The sequence below is a fragment of the Aquarana catesbeiana genome, linkage group LG06 (assembly GCF_042186555.1).
Source record: "Aquarana catesbeiana isolate 2022-GZ linkage group LG06, ASM4218655v1, whole genome shotgun sequence".
Classification (NCBI taxonomy): domain Eukaryota; kingdom Metazoa; phylum Chordata; class Amphibia; order Anura; family Ranidae; genus Aquarana; species Aquarana catesbeiana.
The window spans coordinates 128883040-128905878 of NC_133329.1; the positions used below are offsets into that span (position 1 = coordinate 128883040).

A 22839-nucleotide genomic window follows, 5' to 3' on the forward strand; every position below is an offset into this window, starting at 1 on the left:
CTGCTGTTCACAAATGCTCTCCATCCAACCTCACTGAGCTCGAGCTGTTTTGCAAGGAAGAATGGGCAAGAATTTCAGTCTCTCTCGATGTGCAAAACTGATAGACATACCCCAAGCGACTTGCAGCTGTAATCGCAGCAAAAGGTGGCTCTACAAAGTATTAACGCAAGGGGGCCGAATACTATATATATATATATATATATATATATATATATATATATATATATATATATATATATATATATATATATATATATATATATATATATTTACACACACACTCAGTTTAGGCCGATCTGTATTCTTCTACATATTTTTGGTAAAAATAAATCGCAATAAGCATATATTGATTGGCTTGCGCAAAAGTTATAGCGTCTTCAAAATAGGGGATAGTTTTATGGCTTATTTTTTTATTTTACTAGTAATGACTGCTAATAGGAACACACGATCTGTCACTCCTGTCAGAATAGCGTAGTGTATGTTTACACATACTTGTCCCTGTTCTGTCTCTCCTGTTCACGATCGCTCATGTGCAGCGGACGTGCGTGCGCGCACCTGCTATCACGAGCCGACGTATAGCTATGATGGCTCGCGCAGGGGAGCCAACCTGCTGCAGTATATAACTGCAGCGGTTGGTCGGGAAGCGGTTAATGAATTAAAAAAAAAAAAAACTAAACAGTAAAGTTAGCCCCCTCCCTTTTTTTTGGATTAAAAAAAAAAAAAAAAATTTTTTTTTGATTACCTGTTTTTGTGTATTTAATATTTAACCGCTTGCCGACCGTCTCACGCCAATATAAGTTGGCAGAAGGGCTCGTACAGGCCCCTCTACACTGCCCTTTAAGACGCGGCTTGTGGTCGTGCAAGGATACTCACGAAGAGGAAGAATGGGGAAATGCTGATGTAAAATAGCATTTCTCCGTCCTGCCTAGTGACACTGATCCCCACTCCCTGTAATTGGGAGCGGTGATCAGTGTCGTGTCACACAGTGCCCACCCCCCCAGTTAAAACACATCCCTAGGACACACTTAACCCCGACAGCGCCCCCTCCTGGTTAACCCCTTCACTGACGGTCACATTTACACAGTAATCATTGCATTTTTAATCGCACTGATCGCTGTATAAATGTGAATGGTCCCATAATAGCGCCAGAAGTGTCTGATCTGTCGTGATATGTCACAGTCACGATTAAAAATTGCTGGTCACCGCCATTACTAGTAGAAAAAAAAAAAAAAAAATTAATAAAAGTGCCATAAAACTATCCCCTATTTTGTAGATGCTATAACTTTTGTGCAAACCAATCAAACGCTTATTGCCATTTTTATATTTTTTTTTTTTTAAAAAAAGTGTAGAATACGCATTGGCCTAAACTGAGGAAAAGAGATAGAGATCTCTCTCTATCTCCTTTTTTGGGGGGGATAGTATCGCAAAAAGTAAAGTGTTTTTTAATTTTTTGCGCTATTAAAAAAAAAAAAAAAAAAAAAAAAAAAACCTACAGAGGTGATCAAATACCACCAAAGTCAATTTTGTTTGGGAGCGACGTCGCATGATTGCGCAATTGTCAGTTAAAGCAACGCAGTGCCGAATCGCAAAAAGTGCTCTGGTCTTTTGCCAGCCAAATGGTCTGGGGCTGAAGTGGTTAAGAGTTTTTTTTTTGTTTGTTTTTTTTAATCCAAATTTACACTTACTAGTGCACAGATTGGAGGATTGTTGTGTTTAATAAATGTTTGCTTTAAGAAATTTTCTGTATCACTTCTTATTACTTAACTGTTAGATTTTGTGAGATGAAGGGGGAGAGAGACGAAATCCGCCACTGCGATTTCTAAATATCGGTATTGGCCAAATAAAAAAACATATAAGTCGACCTCTAATAATCAGTGCAGCCCCTTCAGTACACATCATTGAATGGGGGGGGGGGGGGAATTACTTTGCAAAATTATATATATATATATATATATATATATTTTTTTTTTTTTTTTCTGTGTATACATTTTGGTGCTTGGCCTTGGGGTTAAAGTTGAAAATGAAGCCTTGAGATGAATGAAGGGAATGCCCTGCACTTTAATTCTTCATGCTTCTGTTTGTAGTAAAGGGCTCCTATTTCAGCGTATTTTGTCAAGTTTTGAAATGTACTTATGATGATGGGACTTTCCTTGCTGCCTTTTTGCATTAAAAAAAAAAACCTGGTTCGGCCTACGACTAGAAAGTTGTGTAGCCCAGGCTCCAGGAAGTTTAGTCTTCTGCTCTTCCTATGGAGTCGATAAGATAATCCATGAAATTTGATGGCAGTGGATTACAGGTACTTGGAGTAAAGGAAGCCTTGTGAAGTTTGATTTTAGCAATAGCAGCTCAGACTACCCTTGACCTGTTTCCTTGAATTGCTCTTTAAGCACCCCAGATATATGGAATATATAACAGGTTATAAACTTGTTTTTAAAATTACACATCTGGCCTTCCTCAAAGGTAAGATTAGTCACTGTAAGGTTCTGTCTCGGGAACAATCAGCATTTGAGAGTACAGCTGTGTATAGCTATCCACATGTACAGGTATAGGCAACTGTACATGGCACCTGCAGCCCCCTGAGCAGTGGGCACAGGAAAGTACTTGAGATTACACACTAAAATACTTTACTAGATTATGGGTCTCCAAACTACGGCTCACGGGCCAAATCCAGCCACTGAAGGATTGCATTTGACTAGCAGCTAGGATTAGTTTCTCATGCTATGCTGCCTTTCTCCAAGTCAGTTGCTAGGACCACCAGAATCCTAGCATCTGATAAATTGCTTGCCTTAGCTGAAGAATGGAACTTCTCTATCCATACCTGCTCCAGCTCCCACCGTGCTGCTACATTGACTAGCGCTACGCTGTAAGTGGGGTAGAGGTATTTGATTTAAGGTGGACTCTATTATAAAGGGGGTTATTCAAAGGCATACTGATGTGAGGTGGGCCTCTGAGGTCCCTGATATGGGAGTGGGGCTAGGATGGGGTTTCTGATGGGTTCCCTGATGCAAAAGTGGGACTTTGCTTTTGTTTTTTGTTTTTTTTTTATTTAATGTCTCTTTTTCTGAATCCTATCATGAGGATTCCAAAACTATTTATTGCGGAGTTCTGCCCCAAAAAATAAAAATAAAGGTCAGCAGCTACAAATTTTGCAGCTGCTGTCCTTTTTTTTTTTTTTTAAATGAGGACAGAGCGTCCGCAATGTCCTCACCCAAGCTGACCTGTCCCTCGGCTCTGGGTGGAGGCAGCGGCATCTTAAGTAAGGGAAGACTTGTATTTTCACAGCCTGGTTCCCTACTGCGCGAGTTGCACTACGCGTTCTGAGTGGGACCTGTGTGTCTCCCAGAAGACAGAGGAGGGGCCGGACATGGCATAGATCGCCACGGATACTATGGCGATCTTTCGTCGGAAGTGGGAGCAAATACCTGTATTAGACAGGAACCCCCCACCCCGAAAGGTGCCAAATGTGACGGGGGTGGGGGGCTGGGGGAGAGAGAGGAATCCGGACAGCGGAAGTTCCATTTCTGGGTGGTACTCCGCTTTTAATAATCCTTTAAAACCCTTTGGGCTTCATAAATATTTGTAAAATGTACATTTTTGGCTTAGTACTGAGTTTGAAAACCCCTGCTCTTAGATGTCGATGGCCGTGAGGGCTAACAACTCAGATACAGCTGCTGTTTGTTTTACATTAGCAGACTGACAGAATGGGGGTTATTTACTAAAGGTAAATCCACTATGCACTACAAGTGCAGTCGTAGATCTGAGGGGGACATGCAAGGAAAATTAAAGCATTTTTGCTTGTACATGATTGGATGATAAAATCAGCAGAGCTTCATCTTATTTGATCTACAGCGACTGCACATTCAGTGCACTTGTGCAAAGTGGATTTACCTTTTAGTAAATAACCCCCAATGTCCAAGATTCTGGTTAAATAGGGAACTTGTGAACTTCGAAAATGTCAGTGTGTTTTTTGTAGCTATAGAGATGAATGAGGACTGTTTTTTAAAGTGTTCTTCCTGATTCAAAATCTGTAAATACTGCGTGTGATCTGAACTCTTGTTCAATAAAAACGGACCCCTGAAATCACCTCTACAGCCTACGAAACATTGAAGCTGCTTCTGTTTGCTGACCAGCCGCAGTCTGACCTCTTCATGTATGATGCATGAGCTGCGGTCCTGCTAGGTGAAATTTTAGATACCTGGCGTTTTAGTGAAGTTTAAATAGTTTGTTTGGATCAAGCTGGTCCAAATGAACTGTTAACCTTACATGTGTGCACTGCAATAGGCTCAGTTCACATATATGCAGTGTGGGAAATGAATCGAAGGCAGTGTGTTACCCACATCGCATTGAAATCGCACAGCATTCATGCGAATGACAGCGGGTGTCAATGTTAAGTTTAACGACACCACAAAATGTGTCGCGCTTGACTGAATCGGATCAAATGTGTGAACACCCATGCGACCTGATTCCAGTGCAGCAAAAAGGTCCTGCACATTTGGCTTTTTTTTTTTTTTTTTTTTGTGGTGTGCAATTTGAGCCATACTAATGACTCGACTTACACCGCCCAAACATTGCATGTAATTTGCACAGGAATGTGGTGCGAATCGCATGTATTGTGCTGCACCACATATATGAACCAAGCCAAAGCAGTATGTAGCCACATTATACAGAGCAGTGTTCTCCCAATGGGACAGTGACTTCCCATCCTGCGCCTTGATCAAAATCAAGTCGGACTGAGCACTTTTCAGAGGAAACCTTGTATTCATGGAATACAAAGCTTGCTGTGAATGGCCAAACTCAGTTTTGTTAGTTTTGTTCTGGGATGGGAAGGCTCCATCCCAATGAGGGGGGGAGCACTGTATTCTGAGGCTACATTTATTTATATAAAATATATAAATATATATTATATTTTTCACAAAGGTGAGTACACCCCTCACAGTTTTGTAAATATTTTATTATATCTTTTCATGTGACAACACTGTAGCAAGGTGTCATTTTGCTGTCTCCTCAAAATAACACGCCATTAATGTCTAGATGTCCAGATGCTCAATAGGGTTTAGGTCTGGGGACATGCTTGGTCAGGCTTCACCTTTATCCTCAGCTTCTTTAGCAAGGCAGTGGTTGTCTTGGAGGTGTGTTTGGGGTTGTTATCATGTTGGAATACTGCCCTGCCGCCTAGTCTCTGAAGGGAGGGGTTCATGTTCTGCTTCAGTATGTCACAGTACATGTTGGCATTCATGGTTCCCTCAATGAACTGTAGATCCCCAGTGCCGGCAGCACTCATGAAGCCCAAGACCATGACACTCCCACCACCATACTTGATTGACTGTAGGCAAGACACACTTGGCTTTGTGCTCATCACCTGGTTGCCGCCACACACGCTTGACACCATCTGAACCAAATAATTTTATCTTGGTCTCATCAGATTACAGGACATGGTTCCAGTAATCCATGTCCTTAGTCTGCTTGTCATCAGCAAACTGTTTGCAGGCTTTCTTGTGCATCATCTTTAGAAGAGGCTTCCTTCTGGGACGACAGCCATGCAGACCAATTGGATGCAGTGTGCGGCGTATGGTCTGAGCACTGACAGGCTGACCCCCCAATGCTGGCAGCACTCATACGTCTATTTCTCAAAGACAACCTCTGGATATGATACTGAGCACGTGCACTCAACTTCTTTGGTCGACCATGACGAGGCCTGTTTTGAGTGTCCTGTTAAACTGCTGTATGGTCCTGGCCACTGTGCTACAGCTCAATTTCAGGGTCTTGGCAATCTTCTTATAGCCTAGGCCATCTTTATGTAGAGCAGGGATATGCAATTAGCGGATCTCCAGCTGTTGCAAAAGTACAAGTCCCATCATGCCTCTGCCTCTGGTGTCATGCTTGTGGCTGTCAGTCTTGCTATGCATCATGGGACTTGTAGTTCTGCAACAGCTGGAGGTCCGCTAATTGCATATCCCTGATGTAGAGTAACAATTCTTTTTTTTCAGATCCTCAGTTGTGTGCCATGTTTAACTTCCAGCGACCAGTATGAGAGAGTGAGAGCGATAACACCACATTTAACACACCTGCTCCCCATTCACACCTGAGAGCTTGTAACACTAACGAGTCACATGACACCGGGGAAGGAAAATGGCTAATTGGGCCCAATTTGGACATTTTCACTTAGGGGTGAACTCGCTTTTGTTACCCGCGGTTTAGACATTAATGGCTGTATGTTGAGTTATTTTGAGTGGACAGCAATTTTACACTGTTATACAGGCTGTACACTCACTACTTTACATTTTAGCAAAGTGTCATTTCTTCAGTGTTGTCACATGAAAAGATATAATAAAATATTTACAAAAAACGTGAGGGGTGTACTCTTGTGAGATTCTGTATGTATGTATTATATTCACAGATACCACTCCTTTTTTTTTTTTTTTTTTTTTTTTTTTTTTTTTTTAGGGCCAAGTACTCCCATTACTGATACTCTATCAACCGCGCTCTTTGAGATTTATCAGGGGTCTAAAAAGACCTCTGGTATCCCCCCTCTGAGACAGAGAAGGGGACCGAGGACAGATTCCCCAGTCCCTTTCTCAGCAGCCTCAACTGCACTGGAGATGAATGGACAGGAGACAGCGGCTTCTGTTCATTCATAAACTGAAGCATTATAACCCTTTCATGCCTAATCCTATTTCTGACATTTGGTGTTTACAAGTTAAAATCTGTTTGTTTGTTTTTTTTTTTGAGATTAGGATTTCTGACATTTGGTGTTTACAAGTTAAAATCTGTTTGTTTTTTTTTTTTGAGATTAAGATTTAATGTTGAAGGTTTCCTTGGGTGCTTTGGTTTTTAGAGACCACACTGCAGCATTAGTAACACCTTTCAGGCTGAAGCTATTGGGCCTCATGTACACTGCTGCTGGTAAACGGATGTTTAGGAGCAGTTGGGCGTTTTTTTGTTATTGTTTTTTGGCTTTTTTTTTATCAGCTGCCCCTGAACGCTCCTCTGTTATCTTATCAGTACATGTACACAGAATCGTTTATAGGCAGTTGAGTTTAGAAGCATTTTTTGGAAAGCAAAAAAAAATGCGTTCATAACGGATGTTCAGAGGCATTTGAAACGCCATATGCCAGTAAACGCGGTAACTTACGTTTAGTCGCGTTTTTTGTTTACAGTAGTTTTTCAGTTTTGACTAGTTTTGCAAAAAAAAAAAAGTTTTTAAATGTTGGTTACTATCGTTAAATTGTTCAGGAGAGGTTTTAAAACGTCCCGTGTACATTGATCCTTAAGAGACCCCTTGAACAGAACTTTTTGAGAAGAGGTCACCCCTGACTCCTTTATTTCAGCCTGAGCTGTTTAGCTGTGTAAACCTGTTATCTTAATTGTACAGCACACAAGACTTCTTTTATAAACCATTGGTGTTCTATGCTGCTACATTCAGGTGATTGCACACCATGGCAAAAAAAGTTGCTAGGGCCATCCCTAAAGTGTACCCATATAACCCCGCCTATTCTTTGGCGCTCCAGTTTTCTGCTAGTGTCCTTAGATGATGGTCCTGTTCTCATCCAGAGAAGGTGTTTTTATTTTATTTTTTCTATTAATCATTGAAATTTGTTTTGTCAAACTTCTATCAACATCTGACTGACTGCTTATTGGCTTAAGCTATCTAGCAGTTTCCACTTCCCCTCTGTGTGTACTACTAGGCTACTATACCCAGACTGTTTTGCATCAGAGGAAAATCTATCATTGTGCTGGGTTCTCCATCTACATGTAACCTTTTTATTGGCTACTTTTTTTTTTTTTTTTTTTTTCATGGACATTGAAGAAAATGTGTACACCGACCACTATACATTCCTCATTTCACTTGTTTTTAGTACTGAGGGCTGGTATACACCACAATTTGTGCATTTTTTGATGCCTTACAGTTCATTTTGTTTGTTTTTGGTTTTGTTGTTTCTTGTTTTCCTTTGAAAAATCAAAGACAATATGCGTTCTAGTGCATTTATGTGAATTCCAGTACATTTTTAGTGTTCCATACAGGAAAAAAAATGCAGCAAGTTCTAACTCCCTTTTTTTTTTTTTTTTTTTTTTTTCCTTTTGCACTGGTGTGAACTAGGACCATTGGAATTCATGGAACATGCAGTGCATGCGTTTTTGTTTTGTTTTTTTGATGCAGATCCACCAGTACCAACAGAACCATACCATTTTGGAGGTTTTCAAACATGAAAAGGTTCAAAGAAAACTTCAAGAAGCAAAGTTTTGACTGTTAGCTTTGTACACCTGAAGTAAACTCCTGAATGTCCCTAGTATTTGATCTCTCCGTGTTTTGTTTTTGTTTGTTTTTTTTTGTTTTTGTTTGTTTTTGTTTTTTTTGCAGCATATTTATACAAGTGCATTTGCACATGGTTTTTCATGGCACCCCCATCGAAAGTCCAACAGGTACGGCGGCTCGCGCAGTGGCGGGAGCGTGCCTGTGATTCGGGCGGACTCTGTCTGCCGGCAGCCCACGATTGCCTTGTACACAGGCAGAAGGGAACTGCCTATGTAAACAAGGCATTTCCTTGTTCTGCCAGGTGACATTTCAGATATGCAAAGTCGAACAGATAACCTGTTGCTCCTGCCATTGAAATCTACCTAAAGCAGCTTCTTGTGCTGCGGTGGCTGCAATGTGCCTGCATTCAGAACAGAATTGCCGCTCATGTAGGCTGTGCCTGGTTGCACTACAGTGGCATAAGAATGGGCGTTGTGCAATTTTTAAAAACTCACTGCCACAGATTGCTTGCATTTAGCAGTGCTTATTAGAGCACAAAACTTGTAGTGAGTTACTGTAACATCAGGTGTGTAAACAAACACTTGGGACTCATTCACATGGCTGTACACCACCCAGAACAGTGTACTTCAGAGGGTGGGTGTTGTGGTCTGATTATGTTGGTGGCAGACAGGAAACCTTTACACATCAATGACAGACTGACATGGTCTGCAGCCTCATGGCTTGATTACATGTAGCTAGGGACAAATAAGCTGTTCCGTACACAGTCTTCATCCAGGGTCATTCAACTGTCCCTTTAGCAAAGGTAATGCCTTGCTTTCGATGGGGCTGCCTACTCACAGATAATCCCCTGGTAATAAAAAAAAGTAGCAAATTCGAATGCTAGCACAGTATTGGCTCCCCCAAAATGACCTCTTTTTGGAAAGTGGACCCCCCAAGGTGATTTGATTATAATTATATATGTTTTTGTTTTATATTAATGCAGTCATTTGCAGAAAGGGAGGATAGTTGATATGTCATGTGCAGTGGGAGAATGGAGGTGAGAGTTAAAGTAGTTATAAACCCATATATAAAAAAAAAAAAAATCGTGCAAGACAAAGGCATAATGAGCTAGTATGCATTACATACTAGCTCAATTATGAACTGCTTAGCTGTTGCAGCGGTCCCTGTACACCACTGTTTCCCAGAGTTATTCGCGGGCTCCGGCGCTGTGATTGTGCGGAGCCACCATGCGCACGGGAGCCGCCGGTCATGGCACCAGCCCTTTTTAGAAGCGGCAAGATCGAGCAGTTTGTTCAGTGCGCATGCGCTGATGACGTTGGTGCAAGCGTATATGGTAAATATCTCCTAAAGCATGCAGGTTTAGGAGATATACAGTACCTACAGGTAAACCTTATTATAGGCTTTACCTGTAGGTACAAGTGGTGTTCCAGGGTTTACAACCACTGTGCAGGAATTTTGTTCCTTTGGGGTGAAAAGGCTTTAACCACTAGCCCACCTGCTCACTCAGATATACTGCAGCAGGTCGGCACTCCTGTATAAATTGCCGTACCTGTACGGTGGCTCGCACACACCACGGAAGCGTGCCTGCGGTTCGGGCGGCCCACGATTGCTTTGTACACAGGCAGAACGGGAACTGCCTATGTAAACAAGGCATTTTTCTGCCAGGGCCAGGTGACATTTCACATCCTCTGTTCCCAGTGATCTGTCATGTCCCTGGCAGCCCCCCCCCCACAGTTAAAACACACCCAGGGAACACAGTTAACCCCTTGATAGCCCCTAGTGTTAACCCCTTCCCTGCCAGTGTAATTTTTACATTGATCAGTGTTTTTTTATAGCAGTGGTCATCAACCCTGTCCTCAGGGCCCACTAACAGGCCAGGTTTGCAAGATAGCTGAAATACATCACAGGTGATATCATTTGCTGCTCAGTGATTGCAGTATTCTAGTCTGCATTTCCTCAAGGTAATACATAAAATCTGGCCTGTTAGTGGGCCCTGAGGACAGGGTTGACGACCACTGCTTTATAGCACTGATCAGTAGGGTTGTCCCGATACCACTTTTTTAGGACTGAGTACAAGTACCGATACTTTTTTTTCAAGTACTCGCCGATTACCGATGTCTTTTATTTTTTTATATTATTTATTTTCTTTTAATACAATGCTTTTCTTTTTTTTTTTTCTTGGGGGGGGGGGGGGGGTTGTGGATGGTGTCTGTGTGTGGGGTTTTTTTTTTTTTTTACATTTTTATTTATAGATAGATATCTTTTTTTTTTTTTTTTATTATTTATTGCAATACATATCCACGCAAATGCTCGGTATCTGTACCGATACTGGTATCGGTATCGAGACAACCCTACTGATCAATGTAGTAATGTCACTCCCTGGTCCCCAAAAAGTGTCAATTGGGGTCAGATTTGTCCACCACGATGTCATAGTTCCGCTAAAAATCTTAATTTTTGCCCAAACCTATCAATATACGCCTATTGCTGTGTTTTGGGTTTTTTGGGGGGATATGTATTATAGCAAAAAAAAAAAAAAGTATTTATTTTTTTTATAGCGCAAAAAATTAAAAACCACAGAGGTGATCAAATACCGCTAAAAGAAAGCTCTATTTGTGGGTAAAAAATGACGTCAATTTTCAGTTAAAGCGACACAATGCCATATCACAAAAATGGCCTGGTCGTTAAGGCTCCATTCACACTAGCGCGTTTTTTGATGCATTTTGCAGAAATGCATGGGAATTTTTTAACATGGGTTCCTATGGAACATGTTCACATCAATGCTTTTTTGTATCTCTGCGTTTTTGGAAAGGGTCGGGGACTTTTTTTCATGCAAAAAGCAGCATTTTGCATGTAATGGATTTCAATGGACAAGCATCAAAAACGCAAGTGCACCCTTTTTGGTGCGTTTTTGCCGTTTTTTTTTTTTTTTATTTTTTTTTTTAAGACTGTAAAAAAAAATGAAAAAGAAAAAACGCAAAACGCAAATCGCGGCAAAAACGCCGCAAAAACGCTACAAAAACGCTGCTCAAAAACGTGCCAAGCATGAAAAAAAAACCTCCAAAAACGCTCAAAAGCAACATGCATAGGTGTGAATCGAGCCTAAGAGGGCAAACCCTTCCGGGGCTGAAGCGGTAAAGCAAAAACCACAATCTGTTCAAACAGTCACTATTAATCTGCTGATCCTTTTCGTTCACAGATCTTCCTTGATTATAGCAAGTGTTTGATTTGTGATCAGTCACTACACTGCCTATACAGTGCCTGATCTGGGTCATCCAAACACTGCTCAGATAACGGCCATTAATAGGCGCTGTGGTCACCTGACCTTATTTCTGCGGTGCTGCTTCACAATGGCAATGCAGAAATGCACATTTACCACTCTGATGTCTTAAACTTGAGATGGTAGTATAGTGGTAATAAGCAGCCCCCTCATGCTACCATGTGTATGGCAAAGCATCAAGTGCTGTAATATGCAACCTAAAGGGTTTTGACTGCAAAAAGCTTATGTTTTTTTGTTTTGGCTTTTATAGCTTTTGTACATAGGCCATTTTTGATGTGCATACATGGTTTTCAACCTATGGGGTTTTTGTTTTTTGTAGTGCAGCAGTTCATCTTTAGGGTATGTCTTATTTTTATTTTACTTTTTTTTTAATAACACTTGGTGATCGGTATCCTTCTAGTATACTCGCCACCGAGCCTCAACTGCACTTATAGTGGTTCTTCAGTTTTTGTTTTTTTTTCTTTTTTCAAAGTTTGAAGAGGGCTTTAAGAAAAACAAGTGCATATGTGAACACAAATGTTTTAAAATTGTCTTCAACCTGGAAATTGATGTGTATTCAAATAACACTGCACCCATGGGGAATGTAATTACAAATGTGGTACTTAACACTTTCTTGTGTAAGACATCTAGGCTTGCAAAATACAAAACCTATGATATCAAGATGGCATTTTTGTTGCATCATAATATACTTCAAAGAACAGAAATGTGTCTTGGAAACGGTGCTTGTAATATCCCCCCAGGTCTTACAGAAAGACTTGTGATTCTCTTGGGTGCATAGCTGTGGATAAAGGTTTAAAACAATGTGCTACACTTGAATGTGGAATCTTTTATGCTTTAAAGTCGACTCTTAAGGACAGACATATAAAAGCTGCCACGTTATACTTTAAAAAAAAAAAAAAAAAAGTGCAGGCTCTGAGACTGTCACCCTGATTTTTGTCAATGTCTAGTGAGTCGCCAGGAGCAAATGGTTGCATGGGATGTCTGAATTCCTGTCTTGCATGCCAATTGAGATCATGATGCAATGAGTGTTGGAGGATGGCCACCCTGGAGCCTGCACCTTTTTTGAAGCAAATCTGTAATGGCAGCTCCTGCATTTCTATTAGTCAGATTCCTTTTTATGAGTATTGATGAATACTTTTGTTGCAGTGTGCATCTTGAACACTAGATGGTGGTGATGTGCAATTTGAATTCTGCATTCATGTCTTTTTTTTTTTTTTTTTTCCTTATCCTGAAATTAACTTCTCATACTCTTTGTAGGAACCCAAACTATGTCTGGCATAGCCCTGAGCAGACTTGCGCAGGAGAGGAAAGCTTGGAGAAAAGACCATCCTTTTGTAAGTGGTGTTTATGCATCAGTTTTCTTTCTTTCTTGATTTGGTTGGTTAAGTTAGTAATTTTTTGATCTTTCTTTTTTCTAAGGGTTTTGTGGCAGTTCCAACAAAAAATCCAGATGGCACAATGAACTTGATGAACTGGGAATGTGCCATTCCAGGCAAGAAAGGGGTAAGACCGATGATTCCAGAATTTGTGTGTAGGACTTGAAAATTGCCAAGCATGTGTAAAGGGGCCAGTTTACTGAAGGGAGAATTTGTATCTTTCACCGGTTTATGCTCCGCTTGAAATTTTGGGTGCTCGACACCTCCAAATACCTTATTTATAATTAAATTTAAAGGCCAAGTTCACCTTTTTGTAACATGTTACACCTGTATTTGGGGCATAACCTGTTCCAGCACCCCCCTTGCTAGTGACAGCAGGCGAGGTTCTTCTCCCCTGCAGTTGCTTCAAAATTGGCACGATGGTTTCAGTAGCACTTTAATAAAAGGAGTTTGCGCTTTCACAAAGATTATTTTCCCATAGACAGAAACAAAAGGGTGTAAATGCCTATTGCAGGGCTCAAAATTTCAAGTCCTGAGCTACTAGCCAGGCCTTCAGTTACTCCCCACCCACCAATTGCCCTGCCCCATCCCTAATCCTGCCCCTAAACACGCCCTTGTAAATTAGCTCATGAAATTACACTATTCAACTTTTTATGCAGAATTAAGTTACAAAAATAAGTTAACATAAAGCTTATCAGAGCCCCTCATGGGGGAACCACCCCTCAGTGCAGCTTATCAGTGCCCTTCATAGGCACCCCATCAGCGGCCATCGATGCAGCTGGGATCACAGGGAGGAGTTGGGAGGATTGCCAGCCAGATCACACAGAGCGGGATCTCCTGCTGAAACACAGCTTGGAGATTAAACGCTGGCCGCTGTCCAAGTCCTGCCTCCTGGACTGGCATTGGACCAGTGTGCTATTTATTATAGGAGCTGGTCCAGGAGGCAGGACTTTTTGTTTTGTCTGTTTGACAGCGGCTGACATTTCATATCCAAGCTGTGTCAGCGGGAGATACCCGTTCTTTGTGATCCAGCCGGCTCTCCTTCTGACAGTTTCCTGGCTGATCGCTTCTAATAGAAGTGGTACGGCCTTTATTTATTTTTACAGGTCATCAGAGCGGCCCATGGGACAGGGAGGCAATTGGGGGGGGGGGGGGGGGCGCGGCGACCAGCTCTGATGCACTCTACACTCTAAAAAATGCCACAACACTTTTGCCAGGAAACTGTCAGGCCAGCCCACTGCTGCTCCACACTAACCCTTAGCTAATTTCCACCTGCCAAATGCAAGCAGGCAGGTGTAAATTTTGAGGGCTGGCCTAGTGCATTACTAAAAGTAAATTTATGCATTAACTAAAACCAATGAGTGCATACTCGCATTAGCCAATGGCTAAAACAGTGATGTAAACACAACCCAAGTGGCAGGGTGGTGCTAATTAGAGTTGAAGATCACATGACTTGCCATGTGATGTGTTTCAAGGAATTAACCCTCTTCAGAGTAAAGCTAATGCGTCTGAGATTAATGCTACTATGCAATGCTTCAGTAACTCAACTGTCACACTCTTGCTGACACTTAAAGGACACCACTTGCTGTACTAAGGGAAGAATCGTCGGATATTAGAAAGATTTCCAACAAGAAGAAAATGTTGTAAGCTATTTTCATAGGGGTCGCGAGCAGCATTGCTTTTTGATTAGAGCTGCATGATTCTGGCTAAAATGAGAATCACGATTTTTTTATTTATTTATTTTTTGCTTAGAAGTTAGATCACGATTCTCGCGGCATAACATCTTTCACATTAAAACAAAAATAAATTGGGCTAACTTTACTTTTTTTTTTTTTTTTTTTTTTTTTTTTCTTCTATTAAAGTGTATTTTTTTACCAAAAATTGCATTTGAAAGACCGCTGGGCAAATACAGTGTGACATAAAATTTTGCAGCAATTGACATTTTTTTTCCCCTAGGGTCTCTGCTAATAAATATATATATATATATATATATATATATATATATATATATATATATATATATATATATATATATATATATATATATATATATATATATATATAATGTTTGGGGGCTCCAAGTAATTTTCTAGCAAAAAATATTGATTTTAACTTAAACAAGTGTCAGAAAAAGATTTAGACTTTAAATGGTTAAACTTCCTGCATTTACACCTTGTTTAAAAACTTGGCAGACTGCCTGGATTTTTTTTTTTTTTTTTTCGCACAGAAGTTTTATACCTTTTGATCTAAGGCCCCTTTCACATGGGACGGATCCGTGATGGACCGCTCTTTCAGATCTCCGCTCTCCCCTATGAGGGATCGGATGAACACGGACCGTCTGTCCATGTTCATCCGATCCACTCTGCAGACGGATAGAAAAATAGGATTTTCCTCTGTCTGCAGAATCGGACGATAGCGGGGACGGATGATATCGGGTGTCAGCAGATGTTCATCCGCTGACACCAGCTATCCCATAGGGATGCATGTATGTCCGTATTCCATCCGAAAACTGATGGATGAAATACGGATATACTGTCCGCACATGTGAAAGGGGCCTAAGGAGGAAGAGTTAGTTAAAATGTTTCATGAAAAACTTGGCAGACTGATGTTTTCTTTTGACAGATAAGTCTCTCCACTTATTATATGAAAGAATCGGCAAACTCTGCAATAGAGATCGTCAGGGGGGTTGAATCGAGATCACGATTTTTTAACAATTGTGCAGCTCTATTTTTGATACTTCGATGTCAGCTCTTCCTATCATTTATTTTATTCATAATGTTTGCTCGTTTTCTGTGCCCTGCAGACCCCTTGGGAAGGAGGATTATTTAAACTTCGGATGCTGTTTAAGGATGATTATCCCTCCTCGCCTCCGAAATGTAAGTGTGTGTGTTGTGTTTTTGTATTTACATATTTATTTATTTTTTGTAATGTGGTATTTATTAAAATGCTAAGCACTTCCTATTATAGAGGTGAAAGCACCCTGCCCCAGTCTTCCATTTGGGCTCTCACGTTGTCACACAGGCTTCTAATGAAGGCTACAAGTGGCCCTTTTTAACCACTTCCTGCCTGGCCTATACCAGATTGACAGCCGGGCGGTGGTCCAGTTATCCTGACTGGGCGTCATATGAGGTCCAGCAGGATAACATGCCGCCGTGGGGGTGCGCATCGCGGCGATCGGTGGAGCGGTGTGTCAGTCTGACACACACCGCTCCACCGATCTTGGTAAAGAGCCTCCGGCGGACGCTCTTTACCACGTGATCAGCCGTGTCCAATCACAGCTGATCACGATGTCAGTAGGAGGAGCCGTTGATTGGCTTGCCCAGCAATGCCTTCCATCAATGTCAACAGTGCCCACCTATCAGTGCCACCCATAAGTACCCACCAGTGCCGCATATTAGTGCCCATCATCGGTGCCCGTCAGTGCTGCCATATCAGTGCCCATCATTGAATAAAACGTACTTATTTACAAACATTTTTAACAAACCAAGAGAAACTTTTTTTTTTTTTTTTTCAAAATTTTCGGTCTTTTTTTTTTGTTGCGCAAAAAATATAAACTGCAGAGGTGATCAAATACCACTAAAAGAAAGCTCTATTTGTGGGAACAAAATGATAAAAAATTCTTTGGGTACTGTGTTGTATGACCACGCAATTGTCATTAAAATTGCGACAGCGCTGAAAGCTGAAAATTGGCCTGGGCAGGAAGGTGCCTAAGTGCCTGGGATTGAAGTGGTTAGGTTATGTAGGAATCCACTGTTCTGATTGGGACACCCACACTGAGAAAAGCCATGCAGTAAAGGAAGAAAAAAAGGCAAAACAATCACAAAGTGAAATAAGGCAATTGTTTGATAACACAGTGCTTTAGCAAACTAAATGCCATTCAGTTATGGTTTATGGCCTTTTACAGGTAAACTGCTTTGGGATAACTTTTTTTTTTTTTTTGTAGGCAAGAGAAGGGTAGAAAAGGAAGCGCCACCTAAGTGCAGTATTGGTAGATACTTTAATGACACAAAGTAAGATTACACTTACAGGATAGATAGATTAAAAAGGCTCATCTGTATACAAGTGGTCCTTGATGAGTTCCTCAGGTCCTGATCCAGGTGATGCTGCAGATTGTTGAGTACGGGCCAGGGGCTCATCCTGTGGCCGTCAGGAAGAGGCTGGGACCGGCGTGAAGTGTGCGTGACGTCACGGGTCATCCGATCACTTCCGGGGGTGCGCTTTCACCAAGGAGAGAGGCTGTAGATTGGCCTCTTTGTAGGACAGGAGGCATTTATACAATATGAAAAAGCTGGCTATTTCCCCAGAACAGCATTATGGTTGATTGGCTTTTGCTGCTGCATTTTTGCAGGGGTGCTGTCATCCAGTGTTTGCTGTTTTTTTTTAGATCTGAAATGGTTTCAACCTTACAAAATGTTGGCTGAATACGTGCCCTCTAGCTCAAAACTGCTTACCTCGGGTTAAAGAAGCCCCAGCTTTGCCCTCTTTAGAATCAGGATTGGAGGAGGAAGTTGAATATTATAATAGGGGAGGCCCCTATCTATGGGGTAATCTCCAACCTTTTATTACGGCAGGGAAAATTTAAACAAAGAAAATCTACTGGGAGGATAAAAGACTCGGAAAATAAAAACTAGTTTGAAGACGTTTTCAAGGGTCAGGGTAAGGAGTTGGTCTGGTACAGACACCTGTACAGGTTGCACCCCAGCTTAAAGTTTACCCTACTACTGGGTGTGTCTTCAGGATCTTGTTCCCTTGCTTTTTCTTTATTGACAGTAAAGCTCAGGGTTTTTTTTTTTTGTAAGGTGTATTTAAAGACAAAACACCTTGTTTAGTGACAAGAGGGGAATACTCCTTACATTTAGAGATCTCCTCTTTCAGTTCCTGTTATTTTGAGACAGGACGTAAAGGGAGATCTTCTAATGGGACACAGACCACAAAAATAAATGGACATATTCTTTTTGAAAGCTTTAAACTTTTGCTTTTTGCATATAATTAATACTTGGGAGTCCATGGATTCGATAGGTTTCCCCCCTTGGGAGTCCAAGGTGCTTAAAGTATGTTAATACATTTCAATACAGGGCATTTTCAGCTTTCAGCACTGTAACATTTTGAATGACAATTGCGCAATCCTTACGTGATAAAATATGTAGTGCTACTCTATCAATCAGTACCAAACTAGCAATTTAAAACCTGACCGTAATCAACTAGGACAAGGATAAAACTGCCAAACACTCTGCTTAGTGGTGATTCCAAGATGCTAATCCCTACCAAAAACAGGTTGTAATCAACTCTGGATTCATAACTCCATATTATTCATAACTCCATATTAGAATCCATAAAAAACATTGGTGCAAAAAAAGACATATATATGGGTGAATAACAACCAATAAAGTGCCAAAGTGTAAAGTAAAATAAATGATGTAAAAGGTGGGGGTGGCTTTTACATCATTTATTTTACTTTACACTTTGGCACTTTATTGGTTGTTATTCACCCATATATATGTCTTTTTTTGCACCAATGTTTTTTATGGAGTTATGAATAATATGGAGTTATGAATCCAGTGTTGATTACAACCTGTTTTTGGTAGGGATTAGCATCTTGGAATGACCACTAAGCAGAGTGTTTGGCAGTTTTATCCTTGTCCTAGTTGATTACGGTCAGGTTTTAAATTGCTAGTTTGGTACTGATAGAGTAGCGCTACATATTTTATCACGTATTTATTGCTTTTCTGGGGGAACTGAGTGGACCCATCTATGTTGGCAGCTCTCTACCTGGTACCTCACTATTAGTATTAGTTCTAGATTTTCCTTCAGTATTGTGGTTTTTGCGCATTAGTCCCCTCATTATTTAATTGCGCAATCCTGCAACACTGTACCCAAATTAAAATTTTTATCAATTTCCCCCTCCCCCCCCCCCCCCCACAAATCGAGCTTTCTTTTGGTGGTATTTGATCACCTGCAGTTTTTTTATTTTTTGCGCTATAAACAAAAAAAAGCAACAATTTTGAAAAACTATTTTTTTTTTTTTTTTTTTACTTTTTTGCTATAATCCATAGCCCCAAATTTTTATTTATTTTTTATAGCGCCTACAAAATAGGTTATTGATTTATGGCTTTTTTTTGTTTTGTGACTGTGACATTGCGGCGTATGGATTGGACACTTTGTACACTATTTTGGGACCATTGACACTTATACAGCGATCAGTACTATAAATATGCACTGATTACTGGCAGGGAAGGGGTTAACACTAGGACGCAATCAAGGGGTTAAAAGTGTTACCTAGGGAGTGATTCTAACTGTGTGTGGGGGGGGGGAGATAAGACTGACTAGGAACACATGATCTGTCTCCTGTCCCCTGACAGTGGATCTGTGTGTTTATTCACGTGCCCGCTCTGTCACATGCGATTGCGGGTGCCCGGCAGACATCGTGACCACTGGGCAGGCGCATCGACTCCTCGCAGCACCCTCTATACCGCCGAGGACATCATATGACGCCCGCCCAGGATGGGAAATCCCATCTTCAGACGTCATATGACTATGGGCGGGTAAGGAAGTGGTTAAAGAACTATTCCCTATAGTAACCAATAGGTGACCTTCACTGTACACAAATACATTCATCAGGAATGATTAAACTGTAATGTTGCATGTATTGTGAGTTCTAAATCTGCCCGCTTATCAAATTTTGCCTAACTCCTACCTCCAGGCTAGATCTAAACCATTTATTTAAAGGATAAGTTCACCTTTTGGAACATGTTGCATGTTCCACCCATATTTGGGGTGGAACATATAACCCGTTTCAGCAGCAGCAACCGCCTCTCTCCCCCTCTGTGACAGCAAGCATGGAATCATCTTCTCGCACACGCTGTCACTATTTTGAAAATTACGTGGCTGTGTTGGGCTCTGCCTACATGGTGGCGTCATTCATTCTCAGTTAACTATGAATGCACGTACTAAGACTACCGTCCATTGTAGTTCTGAATGGACTGTGAGCTCGCTAATGAGCTTACAGCTTGTCAGCAGTCAACCCGTGTGCAGGCTGTAAGCTGCAGGGCTTGTTTGCAAGAGTCTGCTCATGGGTGCAATGCTTTGTAGGCTCCTTAGGGCATAAATAATAAATGCACATCCCCCCCCCCTGCAAAATATATATGCGTTTTTTATTTTTGCCTAAAACATAAACTTGTTTTTAATGGTGACTAAACTGAAATGCTACTTGGCTTTATCAAAGACCCTCCTCTGCCATATTGTGTGTAATATTTTCAACTACACAAAAGCTATACCTGCTTATTTGTTTGAAATTGTTTAAACAAAATGATAAAGGGGTTGTAAACCCTCGTATGCTTGTTATTTAAAAAAAAAAATATATCATACTTGCCTCCAAGGTGCAGTTAGTTTTTGCACAGAATGGCCCTGATCATCGTCTTCTGGGGTCCCCCAATGGCGCTCACGGCTCCTCCCTGCATCTGTAAACCCCCTAGGAGAAGTGCTATCACTGGGGGTTACCTTGCAGGCGCGCTCCCAAGTCCAGCGTTTGCGTCCATAGACACAGAATGCCGGACTCGGCCTCGCCCTCCGCTTCATTGGATTTGATTGACAGCAGCGGGAGCCAATGGCTGCGCTGCTATCAATCTATCCACTCAAGAGCCGAGAACCCCGGCCAGAGAGGTAGATCGCGTCTCTGTTAGGGGAACGAATGGGCTCAGGCGAGTAAAATGGGGGAGCGGTGGGGGCTGCTCAGTGACAGAAGTCTTTTCACCTTAATGCATAGGATGCATTAAGGTGAAAAAACACAAGGGTTTTACAACCCCTTTTTAAATATTGTTCTAAAGCCCATCTGTTGCAGTTAGGGAAAAAATGCATTATTTTTAAATTGTTCACAATTGTGGATACAATAAAAAAAAAATTGCGTTTACTTGAACCCTTGTTCCTTTAATTGAGCTCACACTCCCTTGGGCTTCTTGCATCATTACAGTGACTGTTTCCTAGCAAGATGCACAAAACATTGATTACCCATACCTGAAGTGGTTGTAAACCCTTTACAACCACTTTTTGCTATAGGTAAGCCTATAATAAGGCTTACCTGTAGCTACCCTGGATATCTCCTATATCTGCACAGTTTAGGAGATATTCACTGTATCTGCATGTGTCGACATCATGGGCACGTACGTGACATCACGCCTCCAGCCATTCACAGCGCTGGAGCCCGCGACACACCGAAGTAACTCCAGGAGCGATGGCGCCGGCTGGAGCGGTGTACGAGGGACCGCTGCGGGAGCTTCGCTCTAGGGTAAGTAATTCATAACGAGCATGCTATGCATACTAGCTTATTATGCCTTTCTTGCAGTTTTTTTTGTTTTTGTGCGTTTACAACCACTTTTAAGTTGAGCCAATCTAAATCTCTTGTTTTTATACAGGTAAATTTGAGCCTCCTTTATTCCACCCAAACGTTTATCCTTCAGGCACAGTGTGTCTGTCAATCTTAGAAGAAGATAAGGATTGGAGGCCAGCAATCACAATTAAACAGGTAGGACTCTAACATTTATTGGTTGATCACCAGCTTTGTCACAAATTTCATGTTTAACGCTTTCCATCTTTCCATAGATCTTGTTAGGAATACAAGAACTTCTAAATGAACCAAATATACAAGATCCAGCTCAAGCAGAGGCATACACAATTTACTGGTTAGTATATGTCTTGTTTGGAAAGTTAAGCTTTTGTCATACATTATACAATTTTCCTATTTAATCTCCTTTTTAGATTTACTTTCAATTGTGTAGTAAAAGGGCCTGGTTGCATACAAATAGGAAGTGGTTAGGTTTGACCTTGTATTAATATGGTTTTGGTAAATCTCAGGGAAAATTGTACAAAATAATATATAATGTAGGGGCAGCCTTGGTCTCTCACTCAGCTTCTAAAACCAGTTGAGGTATGTGCTCACTCTGGTCATCAAGGGGTTAAAGACCGAATATCACTTCTCTACAGTCATATACCTGGTATGCCACTGGACTTCAAGTGGTTGTACTGGGGGGGGGGGTTCTGTTTTGTTTTGTTTTTTGAGCTGAAGTTGAGGTCTCTTGTAAAAGTAATCTTAACTAGCTGCTGGATTGCTTTTACAAGCAGCAGGAGGGGACATCCTGAATTTGTTCAGCTCTGGGCTTTGGTAACTTGGAAGCGTTGGTCCCATGTGCAAACAGCAATCATCCCACACATGTGAGGTATCACTGTGGATGTCAGCTCATGGGCTATAATTCTAGCACCAGACCTCCTGTCTAAATGTAATGTGGTAACCTGTAAAGGCTTTTAAACATCACCTGTGGATAGTAAAATTTACGAAGTTTGTCGCCGTTGCATGGGTGTGCGCAATTTTAAAGTGCCGTGTTTGGTATCTATTTACTCAGCGTAACCGCATCTTTTAGCTTTTGGGTTATGTATTTTTTTGCATTAAAATTCAAAAGTGTTTTTTTTTTTTTTTTTTTTTTTCCCAGAAGTTGCGTTTGAAAAACTTTAGCATTAATACCATGTGACATAAAAACGTGCAAAACGTACCAATTTATTCTCTAGGGCCTCTGCTTTAAAAAAAATATTATGTTTGGGTGGTTCTAAAATTTTCTAGCAAAAAATGCTGATTGTTGCATGTAAACATGTTAAAAGGCCTGGGGGTCAAGTGGTTAAAGTAGACCTGTCCTGAATTCAAGTCTTGAACTATGGGTTGCTTCTCATACAATATGCTAAATAAAAATTTATAGGCCACCAATCAATTTTTCTCATCATTGACACCCTCTCTCCTGTTAGTGTTTCCTCTTTTCTTATGGCTGTTATACTGCAAGTTCACAATGCCTTAGTAACATTCCTGTTATGTGATTATGTAGTCCAAGCATCTACGAACAAGCTTGGTCATTGCTATGAGAAGGAAGGGGTGGCTTACTGTGGATGTGTGG

At 41.1% G+C, this 22839-nt stretch overlaps 1 protein-coding gene across 1 annotated transcript in view; it reads left to right on the plus strand.

The window, feature by feature from the left end:
• Positions 1–22839, plus strand: part of UBE2I (ubiquitin conjugating enzyme E2 I) — a 49166-nt gene that overhangs the window by 25773 nt on the left and 554 nt on the right. The window contains exons 2-6 of the mRNA XM_073636786.1: positions 12789–12865; positions 12951–13034; positions 15711–15783; positions 21316–21425; positions 21503–21582. Coding sequence (XP_073492887.1) covers positions 12800–12865; positions 12951–13034; positions 15711–15783; positions 21316–21425; positions 21503–21582 — 413 coding nt within the window. The 5' untranslated portion in view covers positions 12789–12799. The remainder of the gene's footprint in view (positions 1–12788; positions 12866–12950; positions 13035–15710; positions 15784–21315; positions 21426–21502; positions 21583–22839) is intronic.